The sequence below is a fragment of the Hoplias malabaricus genome, chromosome 16 (genome assembly GCF_029633855.1).
Source record: "Hoplias malabaricus isolate fHopMal1 chromosome 16, fHopMal1.hap1, whole genome shotgun sequence".
Lineage (NCBI taxonomy): Eukaryota > Metazoa > Chordata > Actinopteri > Characiformes > Erythrinidae > Hoplias > Hoplias malabaricus.
In genome coordinates this window covers 223,989-239,094 of record NC_089815.1, presented here as the reverse complement: position 1 = coordinate 239,094, position 15,106 = coordinate 223,989, and the positions used below count along the sequence as shown (strand labels likewise).

General features: G+C 41.5%; 1 protein-coding gene across 2 annotated transcripts in view; it reads right to left on the bottom strand.

Moving 5' to 3' along the window:
• pcsk6 (proprotein convertase subtilisin/kexin type 6) overlaps nucleotides 1–15,106 on the bottom strand; it is a 54,863-nt gene that overhangs the window by 25,500 nt on the left and 14,257 nt on the right. For both annotated transcript variants that reach the window (XM_066647206.1, XM_066647207.1), the window contains exons 6-11: nucleotides 14,644–14,732; nucleotides 10,730–10,902; nucleotides 10,068–10,280; nucleotides 6,722–6,822; nucleotides 3,700–3,803; nucleotides 3,268–3,385 (exon numbers count right to left, since the gene is read on the bottom strand). In XM_066647206.1, coding sequence (XP_066503303.1) covers nucleotides 3,268–3,385; nucleotides 3,700–3,803; nucleotides 6,722–6,822; nucleotides 10,068–10,280; nucleotides 10,730–10,902; nucleotides 14,644–14,732 — 798 coding nt within the window. The remainder of the gene's footprint in view (nucleotides 1–3,267; nucleotides 3,386–3,699; nucleotides 3,804–6,721; nucleotides 6,823–10,067; nucleotides 10,281–10,729; nucleotides 10,903–14,643; nucleotides 14,733–15,106) is intronic.

The following is a 15,106-nucleotide window of genomic DNA, read 5'->3' as shown; positions in this document are numbered from 1 at the left end:
GTGTATGCGTGGGTTTCCTCCGGGTGACTGTCTGTGAGGAGTGTGGTGTGTTCTCCCTGTGTCTGCGTGGGTTTCCTCCAGGTGACTGTCTGTGAGGAGTGTGGTGTGTTCTCCCTGTGTCTGCGTGGGTTTCCTCCGGGTGACTGCTCCGGTTTCCTCCCACAGTCCAAAAACAAATGTTGGTAGGTGGATTGGTGACTCAAAAAGTGTTCGTAGGTGTGTGTGTGTGTGTGTTGCCCTGTGAAGGACTGGCGCCCCCTCCAGGGTGTATTCCTTTCTTGCGCTCAATGATTCCAGGTAGGCTCTGGACCCACCGCGACCCTGAACTGGATAAGGGTTACAGACAATGAATGAATGAATGAATGTCTCAGCCTACACCATAACGTAGATGGATTTCAGTTAAACCTCATTGTCAGCTTCCCTGCCTTTTACAGAAACATATCTGCAGCCGTACATACAAATCATTCACCGCTGACCTGAAGCTTTAATAAATGATTAACTTAATAGAGAAAAACAGATTTGCTAGTAATCCCCAAATAACAAATCTCTAAATGGTGCGATTGTTTGGGTAATTACTGTCAAACCTCAGGTGTCTTTTTAGGCTAAACCCCATCTCTGATGTCTCAATACCTCTGCATTTCACTTCTGAAATAGTGCAGAGATTCATCCTTATCTCAGCATCAGTTTCGCTAAAACGTAGTCCATGCCTTCATCACCCCCTGTATTAACTACTTCAGTCTTCCCCTTTAAATATCCACACTGCCTTGATCTCTACTTATCTCTACTCAGCTTAAATTCTCTTTCCTTCTTCATTATTGTCATTCTTCTTCTTCTTTATATCTCTTCTCACACTCTTCTTAGATCCCCTGGCTGTGATCACTGCTGGTCCCTTTCCCCAGACAAAGCATCTGAGAAATAATCATTTGTTATACCCATAATAAATAAGGGTTCAACAAAATCTTTGATTAAGTGCAGAGCTATTGCTTTATACAGCTGAGAAATGAATCAAAAACATAAATAGGAACAGCTGCCAGCACTGGATGCTTTGTTTTAGTTTGGACTCTTGCCATCTCAGCCACCAAAATAAAAGCACTAACAAACAAAAAAGCACAGGGATTACCTTCGGCTTGGTCAAAACCGCTGCCCAGTGGTGAGCCTGGAACCTCCCCTGTCTAATAAACTGTCTCTTTACATACAGATAGAAAGACATATGGACCCATTCGTTTTACACACAGTGGTAAATCAGAATACGCTCTCCTCGGCCCATTAGCTTTCCAAAGACAGCTTCTAACATGGGCTCGGTTCTTGTCCTTGCAGTAAGAACATCTCAACTTCTGACTGTTAAACCCTGACACAGTGTCCAATCAAGCTCTATATTCTACCCTTCTTGTGTTATACGCTCAGGTTTCTGAAAAAAAAAACAAGTTTAGAATATTATTTTAAGTCCAACAGCAACACGCATTTTCTTGATGCAAGCTTCTTTTCTGAGATCTGTCTTAATACAAGAGTAAGTCTTTTAAGGTCAGGCAGCTTTATACGGCCCCTCAACAGTCTACCGCACGTCAAAGCGCTTCACAATTCAGTGACAGCACATCCTCTGAGGCCAAATGTGAGAGGAAGAAATCCCTGAAAACAAGAGTATCATGGCTTCAATCTGCCCACTACAGATGTAATAGTTCAAATCAGGGCATCGAAAGCGTAGCACAGCATACAAAAGCTGTTCCTAAATAAAGCGGCCCGGCTCATTGCTGACATTTCTCTTCTTAACTTTATAAAAGCCAACGGCCCTTGAACGAGTGCCAAGCATCTCCACCGTGAAACAGCTCTCGGGTTAGCGCTTGAGCACTCGTTCCCACTGCTGATGTTTACTTCGCCCGTGTTGCGTGATGATTCTCAGTGACATTGTGACTTTTTAGTTAAACCCGAGTACAACGAGCTTTGACCCAAATAACAAGCAGCAAATCTTGTGTACGAAAAAGAGAAACAAATAGGGTGAAATCAGGGCCACAGCAGGAAACGCTCAGGCCTTTTAAGACTGATGGAACATTCGATGTTACTTGTGGAGCTGTTTTCCCTGCGTTGTGTACAACAACTGCCACATTTGTGCACTTCCTTGTACAGGGAGTGCTTAGTTGAAATGTGTTTAGGATTGCCTCGCATTAGTAAGCAGCATGAAGCATTTTGGCTTGTCTGTGGTGTTAAAATCCAACTGCGGATCTACAGGGGGGCGGCAATAATGGAAACAGAAAACGACAATAAAAAAAAAAACAGGAAACTCCAGCCAATGAAAGGCACCACCTGACGTTTGTCTCCTCAGCAGCTCCAGGCTCTCTTGGAATGTGGTTGCAAACATTTAGAGAAATTTCAAGTGAGAAATTGGACTACTTCTTAAGCACAGACTTGATATCATGCAGATCGCTTGGGAATAAAAATGTGGATTGAAAGCTTCTTTTCACTTTCTTCCAGCAATAACTGTGTTTTCTATTTTTTTTTATATAAAACCCTGGCTCATAGGTAACTCCCAGTTGGAGGATGTGTAATAAATATCAGTCAGTTTGCTGAGGCAGACAGGTCTTTAAAACTATGAGGTTTAAAATGAATTCTCCTTTTAATAGTTGGTCATGCGTGTTTTCCCCTGCTGTCCTGTTTGTACCAGAGGTGTAGCGTTATATTTCTGAGATAAACCTGTGATGGACAGGGGGATGATGTAAACCTTTCCACACGTTCTGAAGTGCGATACGCAGTCTTTCACTGTAAAACATGCCTCGTCTTATTCACTCCACATCTGAAAGTCAGAAGATGACTTAACTCCCTTAACAGATCTTATCTTTTTATTGAAGTGTACCCTTGCTAGGGTTCAACTGGGTTATATTTGATCTTTCGCGTAAAGTGATTTTCTTTAAATCGAATGTACCGTCTTCTGTTCTTTGAAGCCTGAGCAGACTCAGGTTTTAATCAATGAACTCATCATGCTGCGGCATGCACCGCTTTCTAATTGTGACAATAAATTATGACCTGTTCCAATTAAACCTCCTTTATCTGCAGACTTGTCTTAAATTATAAGGAACCACGGCAGTAACGCCAGAACACCGACGCGGTTATGACGCCTGGAGGGTCTTCCAGTGACAGGTTACGTCTACTTACTTAAGATTTATAAAAGCTTATCAGATAATGCCTAAAACTAAGCGTGTGGATGAATGGCTGTTTTAAGTGTCAGTCTTTATGAGAGGGAAGACTGAGAGAGTGAGAGGTGGAGGCTGTTCTCACCTGGGTCTGCGGTCGGACATCTTGGTGCAGGTGTGCTGAGGAGGAACACTTCTCCATTTCTTGGCCTCTAGCACCATGGCTTCAGCATCCACCAAACCAAAGCCATACAGATGACTGACTATAGAACGAACATGAACAAGCACAGAGGCTTTCAGATGATATATTCTCAAATATGTTGTGGCATTTAAAAAGTTATAGTCACTATGTTTGGTAACTGAATGTAATCTTCTATAACATCTTACAACACCAATCACTCCAATATTGTACAGTGGTTTTATTGTCTTCATGTTTACATTACAGTTTTCTAAGAGGCTGGAGAGAGAGAGAGAGTACTATATAATTTATGAGTGGAAGTGCACTTTCAAATGTTTTACAAAATCACCCTTAAATATATAAGTAAATCAATAAATAAATAAATAACAGAAGCTCTACCTTTGTGTCCGGCTGCATTGGTCTTCCAGTCACTAGCTTTAAGGTGAACAGGTCTCGAAGTCTTTACTAACAGATGCTGCACATCCCTCCAGGTTATTAATGGACTGAAAGACAAAAGAAACTTATACTTACCCCAAGAAATACCCAGAATGCCGTCTTAAATCACTCCAAACCTAATGGACAAGTTCGCTATCTTCGAGGCATTTTTCATTTGACATGTTATCAGTTACCTCTGGAAGCTTAAATAGTGCCTAACACTTAACACTCAAAAAAAGTCAAGTGACCCATGGCTATCGATGATGTGCCTGTTAAATAAGCATGGACCCAAGGTTATTTTCATTTTAAACATCTGTCAGGAGCCTCCTCTTCCCTCTCTTTGTGTATTCTACCCAGGTTTATAACACTCGAATACACTCATACACAGCATCAAGAGCACATCTGTTAACCAGTTAATTATAAAAACCAAATTTCATAAAAGTTCCTAACTGAAATGTGTCACTTCCGTTGGTCAGTATGCTCTGTAATGTTGACAGAACACAGGTCTAAAAAGACTTTTAAAAATAGCACCGGAATGTGAGATGGATACTTTGATTATTTTTTATAATTAAAATTTTATATTTTGATTATGTTTTAAAACGGTGAAAGTGAATATAAATGAAAAAATATTTATTTATATATGTTCAGGTGTAGATGTAATTGTTAGATATATGAAACTTTAGAGTTGGTGTGTTCTCTCTGTGTATGCGTGGGTTTCCTCCGGGTGACTGTCTGTGAGGAGTGTGGTGTGTTCTCCCTGTGTCTGTGTGGGTTTCCTCTGGGTGACTGTCTGTGAGGAGTGTGGTGTGTTCTCCCTGTGTCTGTGTGGGTTTCCTCTGGGTGACTGTCTGTGAGGAGTGTGGTGTGTTCTCCCTGTGTCTGTGTGGTCTTCCTCTGGGTGACTGTCTGTGAGGAGTGTGGTGTGTTCTCTCTGTGTCTGCGTGGGTTTCCTCTTGGTGACTGTCTGTGAGGAGTGTGGTGTGGTCTCTCTGTGTCTGCGTGGGTTTCCTCCGGATGCTCCGGTTTCCTCCCACAGTTCAAAAGCACACGTTGGTAGATGGATTGGCGACTCAAAAGTGTCCGTAGGTGTGAGTGTGTGAGTGAATGTGTGAGTGTGTGTGTGTTGCCCTGTGAAGGACTTGCGCCCCCTCCAGGGTGTGTTCCCGCCTTGCGCCCAATGACTCCAGGTGGGCTCTGGACCCACCGCGACCCTGAACTGGATAAGGGTTACAGATAATGAATGAATAAATATGAAACTTTAACCTCATGTCCCTTGACCCTTCACTATGAGATTCAAAGGAGCTTTAAGAAGAAAATGACTAAACAAAGCCTTTTGTTGTAAATCCAAAACGTCTGTCCACATACTGAGAGCAATATGCTTTTACGGCATATACATTAATATCCTTTTCACATATCTACATAGCAACATCTCTAATGCATAGTTTAAGGATTGTTTTAATGTGGTAAACATGATTATTAGCTTAGACTTTTTCACCTTGATTTTACTTTTACTTAACGCTTCACTAAAACACCGAACGGTCAGATGGAAGACTAAGCAATGTGTCAAATGTTTTTAAAGGTAATTTTGCGAACAAATATTTACTCATTCGTAAATGCCAGTGAGCATTCAAAGCCTGTAAAATGATTTTCCAGCCAGTGTTCGGTTTTAGTAAAAGCCATTTATGAAATGTTTGCAAACGTATTCCATCTATAATTACGAATATTTTCATACTTCAGATTTTAAATATCTTCCAACTCAAATGTCCCTGAATTGCTTTGTAAGACTGTTTTGAGTCCAGTGAATGCAGGAAAAAAATGTTTATTATTCAGGTTGGTCCAATAATGAAAATCTAAATACTGGCAAATATTATTCATCCCAGTCTCATGAATCAAAATATCTGCAACATTTTGAAGCTTGTTGACATTTAATGAGCCAAACTTGCGTTGAAAAATCATTACAGAGCCAAGGTTCCCACTCAAGTGGTGATTACCTGGCTCAGGTAGCTGAATTACTTCCGAAAAAAAATTAGACTTGCTGGGAGTCATCGGGGACAGCTCCAGGATACAGATATTGGCATAATTTCATAAAGGTTGCTACGTGTGGAATGAACTTTATGAATAGAAAAGCCCTTAGCACTTAAGTGTACGTGCAAACACAGCAGAGGGCATTTCAAATGACCAGAGTAGTAACAGCACAAACACTGACTAATTATGCGCAGAATCACAAAGGCCATTCAGGGAAATGAAAAGCGAAAACATTATAAGATCTCCCACTCCTCTGGAGCCTACTCCTTTGTTCAGCCCATGCTATTGTACAACCCCATAGTGAAGGCCATAGCCTAATGCACAAAAGACTACACGTAAAGTCTTACTCAATAGAGAATTTTTCGAAATGCCTGACGCCAAGGATTAATAAAACATGGCGGCAGAGAAAAGGAACTATTGTAATGCGTAAAGAGCCAAAGCCAGAATACAAAATCAGGCACCAGAGAAAAAACACTTTGCAATTCCACACTCCTAACTAATGAGTGCTTGAAAGGGTGCTTAAAAGTAATAAACTGAAATGACTATAATGCCTGTTGTTTTCTTATTAGAGATAATAATTGGCTTGGGTGACAAGTTTCTGTGATAACTTGGTTCATTCACCACGCACAATCTGAGTACTCTAAATATCAACAATGTCAAAAAAGGCTGCAATTAAAAACTTCTAAAAGAACCCTGCTAGGCCATTAAAAGTGCCTGTCACATTACTCAGTTGGGGGTTGGCCACGGTTGCGTGGTACCGAGATCTGCTCCTTCAAAGAATTATCCCACACCCCACCCCCCCAAAAAAAGAGAGAAAGCATCTGAAAACAAAATCTGTTTAAAATTCAAGATCTGCTCAGTATCAGGTCGTGAGTCTGGCGTGACAGAGAGATGTCAAACACGTCTCGTTAGAGAGAAGACAGAGGGCAGGAGAGAGAGAGAGAGAGAGGCAGGAACTCACTTGGCCTCCAGTGCGAGAGCAATGACCCCAGCCACCATGGGTGCGGACACTGACGTTCCAGTGTGGCCGTCCGTACAGCGCTGCCGTAGGTCTGTGGTCACCTTACATAAGAACAGATTGAAGAAATTATACGCTAAAATTGCACAGCTGACACGCTAAGTGCTTCCCTTCATAAATCTTAAGCCTTTAATACTCCAAGGGTTTGCATTTTGGCAAACACTTCATTTCTTTATTCTCATAACTCTCAGAGCATGTAAGAAAAAATGTATTGTAGTTGAGATTTCTGATTAATTAATAAGGCCTAGTGTAAGGGTGAATCAAACAAACTGCTAATGTTGACTACAATCGGAAACTCTGGCAACAATGAATATTTAGTATTACGCACACCAACAAGATTTTGTTCATTCTTATCGTTTACAGCTGACATATTTTAAAGGCTAAGCAGCAGCTCTATGAAAGTGTCAAACAAATAAATCCAGTGGAGTTTGAGTTCCTAACTTGTGTTTATTGAGAGTCAGAAAACATGTTATTTCTTACTAATTCAAGGAATAAGGTTTAAAAGACCGTTGGTCCCCCCCCCAAACGGTGTTGGGAAACTCTAATAGGCGTCTTGCCTGTGACGTAGATGGTGGACAACACTCTAGAAGCTGCACTTAATTTAATGCAAAATGAGGAAAAGGTGTGTTGTTTTTGGCTGCAATCATTCAATGTACAGTGGGACATCTGTGAACAAATGGCCCAAAGATCCCAAAATATCCAGAACATGGACTAAATTTGTCCACTTTAAACGGGCACTTTGGAAAGGACCCTCCGCTCACTCCGTTATCTGTAGCTCATTTCACTGGCGCTTTTCCAACAATATGGGCATGTAAGGACACCAACGAAAGGTGTTCAAGAGCCTCTGTAACATGGAGGTAAACAGGGTAAGGACACTCACTTCGCCTGTTTTAGTTGGTGTTAGTTAACGTTAGCTTGACTCGCTAAACTCGGTGGCTCAGATTATACTCGGCTACGTAGCTGCATTACGGAGGTTTATAGTGTCGGATGAATTCGAGTTCGACTTCGATCACATTTACAAGAATAACGGTACCTCTACATTTGAGTTTAGCTTATTGCTAGGCTATTGTCATGAATAATGTTGGTTATTTAGCTAGATACTGTCATAACGCTGTTTTACCGCGGCATTATTCAGCTGTTGTCCACCAGTGACGTCACGGCTGTGTTCGAGAATTTCCGTAGAGAGCTCGGGTTTTTCAGTCAGTTTAATAAAATTGTCAGTTTTAAAGCAAATTAAGCTGCTATTTTCATTTTAATTCATACTTATATCTGTCAGTGACTACAATAATGTGGAATATTCATGGAGGTCCATTAACTGGTGCTTAGCCTTTAATCTCTCTCCTAGTTTGGTTCACACTGTCATTTAGCATCTAACCTGAAGACTCTCCTTTCTATTGCAGCACTTTCTTCAAATTTGGCCATGCAAAGTACACTAAATGCCTGTCTGCTGGCTGCCAATTCACTGAGGGACAGCAGTGTTTTACAGGTGGTTTAGTGAGCCCTGGAGTTCAGAACAGTTAATACATTTGCTTCAAATCCTGACCGTTCCTGAATAGTTATTTTTTTTTTATTTTGTTGTTTATTTCCAGGTGAAGCACCAGCTTGTTTCTTATTGCTGGTCTCTAATTAAAAGTAAGGTTTGGGAAAATGGGAGGCTTCCTACGGCCTGTACGTTAGGATGAAAAGCTTGTAAGCGCTGGGATGTGTTACAGCATACTCGTACTTGTCTGTAAACATTTTTTGCTTTGAATTTAGTCCTTCATGGGGAACACCCACAGAGCCCAGTTGGTAACCCACAGGGGAAAAGCACACACATGTTAGTGTTTGTTCGAATGTGTGTATGTGTGTGTGTGCGTGTTTGCACAATCACACTGGATTTGTTTAACAAAGTCAGCACGGTGGGTCAGATGCACTGACTGCAGCCTCAGAAAGACATGCAAAAGAAGAGCCGAACAAAACTCCTGAATCCGACGCCTCCTGAGGGGAGCGTGGGGGAGGGACTTTACCCTCACTCACACTAACATTTTGTACATACCTTCTATACACCCTACTATTCCATAAATTCGATGCAACAGATTAGGGCAAGCCTCGTGAAGCTGAGCCTTGAAGAGGGAATCCACCCAGTTTTTATCTCTACAGTAAATCATTGTACATCAGAGCACTCTGAATGACTAAACATCTTAAAATAGAATTATCTTAGAAGCTTGAAAGTGCTTGAGAAGGTACTAAGACTGAGATCACAAAATCATGCAAAAAAAGGAAGCTCTGAAGTCCCTCCTGACTGAGTTTCCAAACTCCCAGCACACTGCTGATTATCCTACTCATCCTCCTTAAAGAATTACCAACATTAAAAATAAAGCAAGCATAAGCTCAGCCAGTCTCTCTTAATATTTTCTGAGATCTTTGATTTTGACCGTGATCCAAAACAAATATTCACCCTCCATTTTGTCTTATCTTCTCATGCCACCAGTAGATGTTTGGGGGACACAGACAAACCAAACAAAGCACATGAGCACATCTCAGATACGTTTGTGTTGTAATGACCCTAGAAAAAGAAAAGCTGCACTGGAGAGAGTTGGGAGAGAGGCCGTAGGGCTGATGGATGGAGGGTGACTATTCTTTGGCAGGCTGTTGTCATTCTTGGTTCTAGAAATCATTAAAAACAATATGATACAGTGATACAGGGGAAATGGAGAAAGAGAGCGAATGACAGAGAGAGAGCGAGAGGCTACACTCGAGCAAATCACACAAATGAAGCAAGCAAACGTTTATCTCAGATTAAAAATGTTCAAGGGAGAACTTTGTTGGACAAAATGAAATCTAAGAAGCGAAGAATAAAAACAAGAAACAAAACTTGCAGCTGCTAATTATCACACCATCGTTATTGTCCTTAAACCCTCCTGGAGTTCAAAATGCCAGTGCCCATTGAGCCAAATCCTTCTGAAGCATTTCGCTCAGCTGAAGATGACTCAAACTGTTGACTTGTTTCACTGTGGGAATCAATTACTAGTTCATCATAACAATAAATGAGAATAAATCATTTCAGAAACATAACCAGACTGAAACCGTAAAGTGGATTGAAGCCCTGTTCCAGTTCCAGTACGGTCACAGATTATGCAGCAAAATCAGCTCCATACAAAACTGTTCAATGAAACACCCACTTTTGTAATTAGTACAGTTTGTATTTGCACCTGTCACCACTTCACTTTGCAGGTGATCATTTCTAACTGCTGAGGTCTAACTGCACTTGTTCTGATGAGAGATTGAACTGAAAGCAGTCAGACTTAACTATTTTGCGGTCATAGAACTCTCCACTGCTGTAGGTGGTGGCGAGGGTGGAGGAGCACACCTCTAAGTACCAGGGCTTATTGCCATTTTCTGTGCTGCTGCTGACCGAGATGGTGTAGATGCTGTTGGTGTAGCCGTCACATGAGCAGTGGTCACCCTGCCGACCTCCATTACCGGACGCCCACACAAAGATGGAGCCCAGGCCCTTACGACCCTGCAGGTACACGCAGATATACGATGTTAGATGTTAGAGCAGGCAGAATACAGTCAAGGCTGGAATCATAATTACTCTTATTATTATTATTATTAAGATCATTTTACGTAAACTAAGTGAGACATTGAATGAAACACCTAAGCAAACCTTTTGATGTGTAGTTAATAATCACAATAACAATACTCTGTCAAAAATATAAATAATGAAGTATATATATCCCATCTGTTTTATCTATGGTCGAAAGCACTTTTTAAATGGCACAGGACATGGGTGCGATCAAATGTCTAATTATAACGTCAAGTCTGAATGTATTATTTTTTAATTCAGCTTTATTCCCCATAGACTCTTTTAAATATCCAGATCATTACTCAACTAAACATCAATACACTTCACATAAGCTAATGGCAGGCTTGTGTATCATGAATTGTGTGTGTGTGTGTAAAACGGACCTTTTTAATGCCCACTTCAAAGGCTTGTTTGGCCAAGGGGCCTGGGCCATCCACAGTCTTCCCATCATCATCAGGGCCCCAGCTGGCACTGTAAATGTCAATGTAGTCAGGCCGGATTCCCAGAGACTTGGCCTCCACCACATCAGTCACATCTCCATCCAGCATTCGAATGCCTGAACGTGCATGCAAACAAACACACACACACGCAAACAAACACACACACACACACACACACAAACAGATACATAAACAGACAGACACACACACACACACAGATGCGAGCATATGTTCACAAACAGGCACCCACAGAAACAAACTCATAAGTGCGCCATAATTAAAATCAGAGCCTTTTGTTTCTCTGATTCTGCGGTGTGACAGCTCTCGGCATGCCTTGAAACCTTCAAAACAAAAGGTTTACATCGCTGACGTTTTTTTTTCCTTCTCCCTCTCTCTCTCTTTTTAATGAGGCGCTGGGTACACTTTCATGGCTCTCGCCTCGTGTTTGTCCATTCATCTTGAAAAGCAAACATAGCAGGTTTGCTACTATTGTCTTCCACTGAATAAAAGAGATGACAGTTGTCATTCTGTGTAGTCATTCTCAAGGCCATTTGGCTATTTCATCACCCGTGAAATCTATTCACATTATCCTTGTCCCACATTAGTATTACTGTATCTATAGAGAGCGCGGATGAGAGGGGAAGTTGGATGCAGTCAGACTAATTACAAGCTCACTAGTGTAACAAATGGGCTAGGGCAGGGTGTTTTTGCACAAACAATTTCAGTGAATTACAGAATTGCAGAGCGGGCCTTGTAAGTTTGTGTGTGTGTGTGTGTGTGTGTGTGTGTGTGTGTGTGGGTGAAGCAAGCTCATCCGTACCCTGCAGGTGCCCCCCCCCCAAAAAAAACCCCACCCCCGCTGTGTTCAGTAAAAGATGTTAGTGGTTTTATTTAAACTCCTGGAGCAAGAGAAGGGAAAAGCTAATAAAAGATATGATCCATAATACTCCGAAATAAGATTCACACCTGAAGGTCTATCTCTGAAAAAAGCAAGAGCAAATCAACTATAAGAGGTACTCTATATGTCTGTGTGAAGTTGAGGCAATGGAAAGAAGTAGAGAAAGAATTTATATAGGGTAGATATATGTCCAGTAAGGTAGGTGTGAGTGTGTGTGTGTGCCAACACCGTGTGAAGCATCATAGTTTAAAAGAAATGAAGGTGTTTTTCCATCCCTTTCCATCAAACACCTCCTCAGAAAGGCGGAGGATCAATGCGGCTCTCTCAAGGCCCCTCTCCGTTAACAAGCTGCATTTCACTCCAAACCGATTTTGTTGCTTCCAAAATAGTGCCAAGCAAACAGGATTTCAACACTTCTCCGCGCCTAGGCCTCAAGGGGAAAGACTGTATCATTTGTATGGAGCTAATTATGGAAAACGGACATGAAGGCCTCCTGTAAAGTCGTACTGAGCTTTCAGATCGGCCACGTCAGGTGGGCACACAGGAATCGGGCTTCAAAAACATTTACTTTGGAAGAGACTACATGCTCTGCCAGTTAATGGCTCCATTAGCCACAAGCCAAGGAGAGTATCAGCTGTCTGACTAACCTTAGCCTGCTACTATTGTGATCTGGGGTTTTGGATCCACCCCATTCGTGGACAACTGTTATAGCTTCAATATGACAATAAATGACTTAAAATAGATAATAAATACTTCACAGTATACAATGGGGATAACAAGCATTTCCTACAACACAGAAGAAATATGACTTTCAGGATGCACCTGTGTGAAAAGCTTAAATCTAGTTACTGTAAAAATACAATGACCCTGTGCTGTAGCACTGTTTTACTGCGAGAATAATGCAGTGGGTGATAAGGGTTTCTTCTGACTTTCTCATGAGAGAAACCCATCTAGTTAAAAGTTAAAGACGACTCGCTGCTCCTCCATTCCTTTCTTCCACTTTTAAATGTGTGCTTTTTCATCTTGACTTTGGCTACCAGTGGTTTTCTCATGGAAGCCTCATTATGAATGTGTGAATCTAAAAATGCAGCTGAAACTAGGTCTCTTTTTTTCCGCTGATAGCTCGGCTGCAAAGAGGGGGATATCTATGGGACCAGCAAGTTGTGATGCTACACAAGAGGGAGGATTTCAGTCTTTCCAGTCCAGAGTTTTATGATACTGTTTTATGATGACAGTGCTCTCAGATTCCACTCTATTCCCTCAAGCTCCACAAAGAAAGTCTGTCAAATCCAGATGTTTTCACAGAATCTAAACATGCTGAAATACGATGATAATAATAATAAAATGACTGTTTATAATATACATATCAAATATAAATAAATATTGGTGACTAATTTTAAGACCTATATCTGCAGTTAGGACTGGATTTGAATGTATTCACTGACACATAACTAATAAAAGTCTCTAATGTTCTCGTTTCCAAATGCAATCAAAGCATCGTATCAATCTCCCAACGTCCCACTCCCTCTCAGAGAAACAGAAACTATTACTGTTGAAAAGTGGGGCAAACTCACTACTCTTCAAAAGTGATGAAAAGTTATCTACAAACATTTGGAAATACAGTATGCGTTCGTGATTAGAACAGACGTAATACGAGCTGTGATGATGTGATAATATGATAAGTTTCAAACATCAAGACGGTGAGGTATTTCATCAGTTGGCGGCTTGTGATGCTGATGAGGGAACTTGAGAGTTCATGGGGAATGTGATAGTAGACGTCTCATTAAAATCCAGGTGAGATTATTTGAAGCAGAAGCGTCTCTGTGCAGCTTTTTCATCACAGCGCCAGGGTGAAATGCATACATAAATAGATCCAAAATGAAGACGAGTCCTCAGAGCAGATGGAATGACAGCATGTATAAATATCTGCATTGGCTCTTCCAAATACTGCTTTTCAGTAAATTAAATAATGTCTTTAATATATAATGTATTTGTGTGAATAAGGAAAATGTGTACTGCTTTCAATCAAGCAGCCACTGTTCCATCCACTGACTGAAGAAGACTCAGAAACATTGATCACTCGGTGTGGCCTTCTGAGCCGCTTTCATTATTTATGCATGATACAAAGTCGGTATTGATCTGAGACACACACCACCCTGATCTGAGATAATAGCGTAATGTTCATCGACTACTTAACACACCTTCTGACACAATCATCATCCTTCATTGGAAAGATAATATCTAAATGAAAGTTGACTCTTCAACGAAGTGTGGCGAAAGGTGAGAGGGAGGCGGGATGTACGTCTAAGAGACCAACCAAACAAACATCTCTTGGGTCGCTTTTGAAGTCGTCCCATTTCCGTTCGTCCCAGTTTCCTCCCAGAACCGTCACCCAGTTTCGGCGGGATGGCTGACTGAGACGACTCTGAGTGAAAGATGTGTTCACTAGTGTCATCGCTGCCACCTGCGAGCACAATAAGTAAATATGTGCGTCTCTAGGCGCAGCTGCAAGTGAGAACAAAACCGCCACAGATGGCAGGTGGCATTTTCCGAATCCACTCGCTGATTAAAATGGCCTGGCCTTTTCACAGGATTAATTGCTTACCAACGCATGAATGTCGGCTCGCTCACAGTCCACTAGATTAATGAGCGCATGGCCCTTCTCAGCCACGATGGGCAAGGTGGTACAGAGTTCTTGCAGGTTTCCCGTGTGCGCATGTGGAACAATCTGCCCACAGCTGCTTTGTCTGACGTTGTTGTTTCTTTATTATTTAACCAGTTCTTAATAAACTCTCATGTTTCACTTGGGGCTTGTTCCTTTGTTTGAATAAGGTGAGTAAAGCACGACCAAACTGAAATATACTGAACATTTACACAGTGCAAAAAATCTGCCAATGTATGATGTCTAAAAATAAAACTGGGGATAACCAAAGAAATTATTTTTGATGCAAGATCATACCTCCAATATGGGCATTGTAGGCGATACCCACGATGCAGTGCGAGTTATTGGCCACAGCAGCTACCTCCCCTGCGCAACGGGTCCCATGCCTGGAGAGAGTAATAACGTGAGTCATAGCGAGAGATAGAGAGCGTCTGTGTGCTTATCCCCTCATAGGCAGCCGGCACTAATAAGTATGCATCCCTCGATACTGCTCTTCTAATGCCCTCGCTTATCACCACATGCAAAAGCACCTGATTGGCTTACACACCTCGTTAGAAATCACAGCAGCAGAACGTAGAAAAAAAAACAAGAAAGAAAAACAATTCTTTTTTTTTTTTCTCAGAACTGAAAAACAACTTTGACCAAACTTTCAGGTTAGAGTTATATTCAAAAACCCTGGCAACACGCAGAGAAAAGAACAGTGACATGCCACAGAATGTCAAACACAGGAGCTTACACATCACTGACAGGCCCAAGGGCT